Here is a 2,559-nt window from a genome sequence, read left to right on the forward strand (position 1 = left end):
AGCTTATAAAAATGTTTTTTTATTTACATTTTTTATTTTTTATTTATGAATAACAAATTAAAAATTCTATCCCTATCCTTGTTTTACATTACTCTTTTAACAATAAAAGTTTTGACTTAATTACTAAACATGTTCAAAAACTCTTCTAAAATAAAAACTCTTTTTTATATCAAAGTATTTAACTAAAAAAATCAGACTTGTGCTCATCTTCTGTTTAAAAGTAAAAGCATAAGTTCTCTTAAACAAAGTCTCTAAATGGTGAATTTATAAAGAGGATGGTAAAATTATACCATGTCCCAAGAAAAATCGTATTGAAGAGAATTTAGGAGGATCAAATTGGATGGATGTGCAAAGAAGGTTAGTTTTTGTTGTTATTATTATTGTTATATATATATATATTGTAACTCCCGAAACTAAATCACGAGACATTGAAATCGCACCTTGAATCACACACACACATCCACACATCCAAATGAGGTCCAGCTTAAGTGGAAAGTAGATCTCGTGTTTGGAACTCATCATCATCTATTAATATGTGACTAATTCTATTAAACCCGTCTTTTTTGGACCGAGACAATCGCATTATTGTTATTCATTTGCGACTGCAATCAAGATTTTTCTAGCAAGAACAGTAAAGAATTATTGATGTCTCTCCTTAAAATTGCTGCCCCCCAGCTTCGCAACATTTTCCTTTCAGAAAGGCCAAGAAAAAGTATGGGAATTATTACTGACAAAATGCAAATATTCAAATGGCATTTTCTGAATCCTATGTTTGGGTACCTGAGTTGTTTTAGAACGTACTTATTATATCCCATTTCTTGTTTTAAGATATTTTTTTAAACCCTACCAAAAAAATCTCCTCCTTCTTCACTTGAATATTTCTCAGCGGAAATCTAAACTAGCTACTAGACTACAGAAATATTAGAGTGCCCGGCTGAAAAAGAACAAAAGAAGGAAAGAAAGAAAACCTTAAAATGTGCCACTACATAGCCAATCACTTCATCATAAAATCCGCACAATTCCAGAGCTTCAAACAAAATCAACCCAACATAAATATATCCAAGCAATTTTGTAACACTTGCCAAGTGGACCACAAGCATATCCACATGCCAGCTTTACACACACAAACTAGGCCAAGTACCAAAATCTCATTGAAAGGATCTCTAACCAAATATGAACTTCAAAACTAACCGGCCAGAAATATAGCTTCCACTTATATTGGATTAGGTTTAGCACGTAAATAGTATTGCATGCACGCAAGCAAGTAGTAATTCACAAATTTCAAAAGATAAAAAAAAAAACCAAAACAAAAAAAATTTGAAAAAAAGAAAATGCAGAATTCCCATTCCTCTTCAGAAATTGTTCAATAATCCCAATTACATTAAACCAAAAAGACCAAAGATCAGATCTCTAGCTTTCTCATCTTAAGTACAAATTAAAGACAACTTCCCCAAAGGGATCACTAATGATCAGCTGATCAGACTCACTCTGGTACAATATCAACTGAAAATCACTCTTTCAGAGAATTAAGCACATCCTCAACAACTTATTTATTTAGACAATAATGACAAATAAAAATAACAAGAATCCAAATCATCAATATTTTACACCTTAATAACATATCATATATTTTATAGAGAGAGAGACAGTGAGAGAGAGAAAGTCGTGTATATATTCGGCTGGTGCATGCATATATATACACTTCCAAAATCACCATCTTCTTCTTCTTCTTCATATCATCATCATCGTTAGTAGTACTTCCATAGATTCTACATCAACAGCTCGTTGACCCACCCGATATCCGGATCGGAGTTCGACCTGGAATTCTCACCCGCATTCATTACAGCCCTGTTCTTAGCAGTACTGGAATTGTACCTGTTGAAGAAATTATTCTCGGAAGATCCGAATTGGTTGTTATTGGGAGTGGAAGGCGAAAGAATAAACTGTTGTTGATCATCACCCGTAGTACTAGTAGTAGTAACATCTAGCCAAGGGAGACCAGAACTAGTAATAATATTCCTCTTGCTCTTACCGGACGAACAACCCGAGATCGGCGAAAGAACCGCGGGGGAATTGCCGTTATTAGAGGCTAATTCGGAGCTAAAATGCATGGCTTCCAAGGAGGTCATGAGGTCCGTGAGCGCGTCCTTGTAGCTGACGACGCCGCTCATCGGCGACATCGGCGGCGACAGGTGGGACAGCCCGAGGAGAGTCGATGTCGGCGAAGAGTTCACCGATGAATGGCCGCCGCAACAGAAGACGCAGCAATTGTTGTGGTGGTTATGATGGTGGTTGTGGTGGTGGAATTTCTTTTTAGACGGCGCCGGAGAAGAGGAGAATTCCGGCGAGGAGGCGCCGGCGGGGAGGATACGGAGCTGACGTTGAGAGTGAGCGAAGAAGCAGACTTTGCGCTTGCAGTTCTTGCCGTCCTTGCAGGCCTCGGTGCGGTAGCGGGCGGGGTGGAGCCAGCACTCAAAGACGCCGTGGGCAAACTCGCAGGAATCGCCGCGGGAGCAGCCGCCGCGGCGGAAGTCAGGGCAGACGGTGCCGGAGGAGTGG

At 39.0% G+C, this 2,559-nt stretch overlaps 1 protein-coding gene across 1 annotated transcript in view; it reads right to left on the minus strand.

Moving 5' to 3' along the window:
- Positions 1 to 1,521: 1,521 nt before the first annotated feature.
- Positions 1,522 to 2,559, minus strand: part of LOC21393613 (zinc finger CCCH domain-containing protein 2) — a 1,563-nt gene continuing 525 nt past the window's right edge. Inside the window, exon 2 of the mRNA XM_024162439.1 lies at positions 1,522 to 2,559. This exon is cut by the window's right edge and continues 21 nt beyond it. Within this exon, the coding sequence (XP_024018207.1) occupies positions 1,770 to 2,559 (790 nt within the window). The 3' untranslated portion in view covers positions 1,522 to 1,769.

Source organism: Morus notabilis, unplaced genomic scaffold (assembly GCF_000414095.1).
Source record: "Morus notabilis unplaced genomic scaffold, ASM41409v2 Scaffold290, whole genome shotgun sequence".
Lineage (NCBI taxonomy): Eukaryota > Viridiplantae > Streptophyta > Magnoliopsida > Rosales > Moraceae > Morus > Morus notabilis.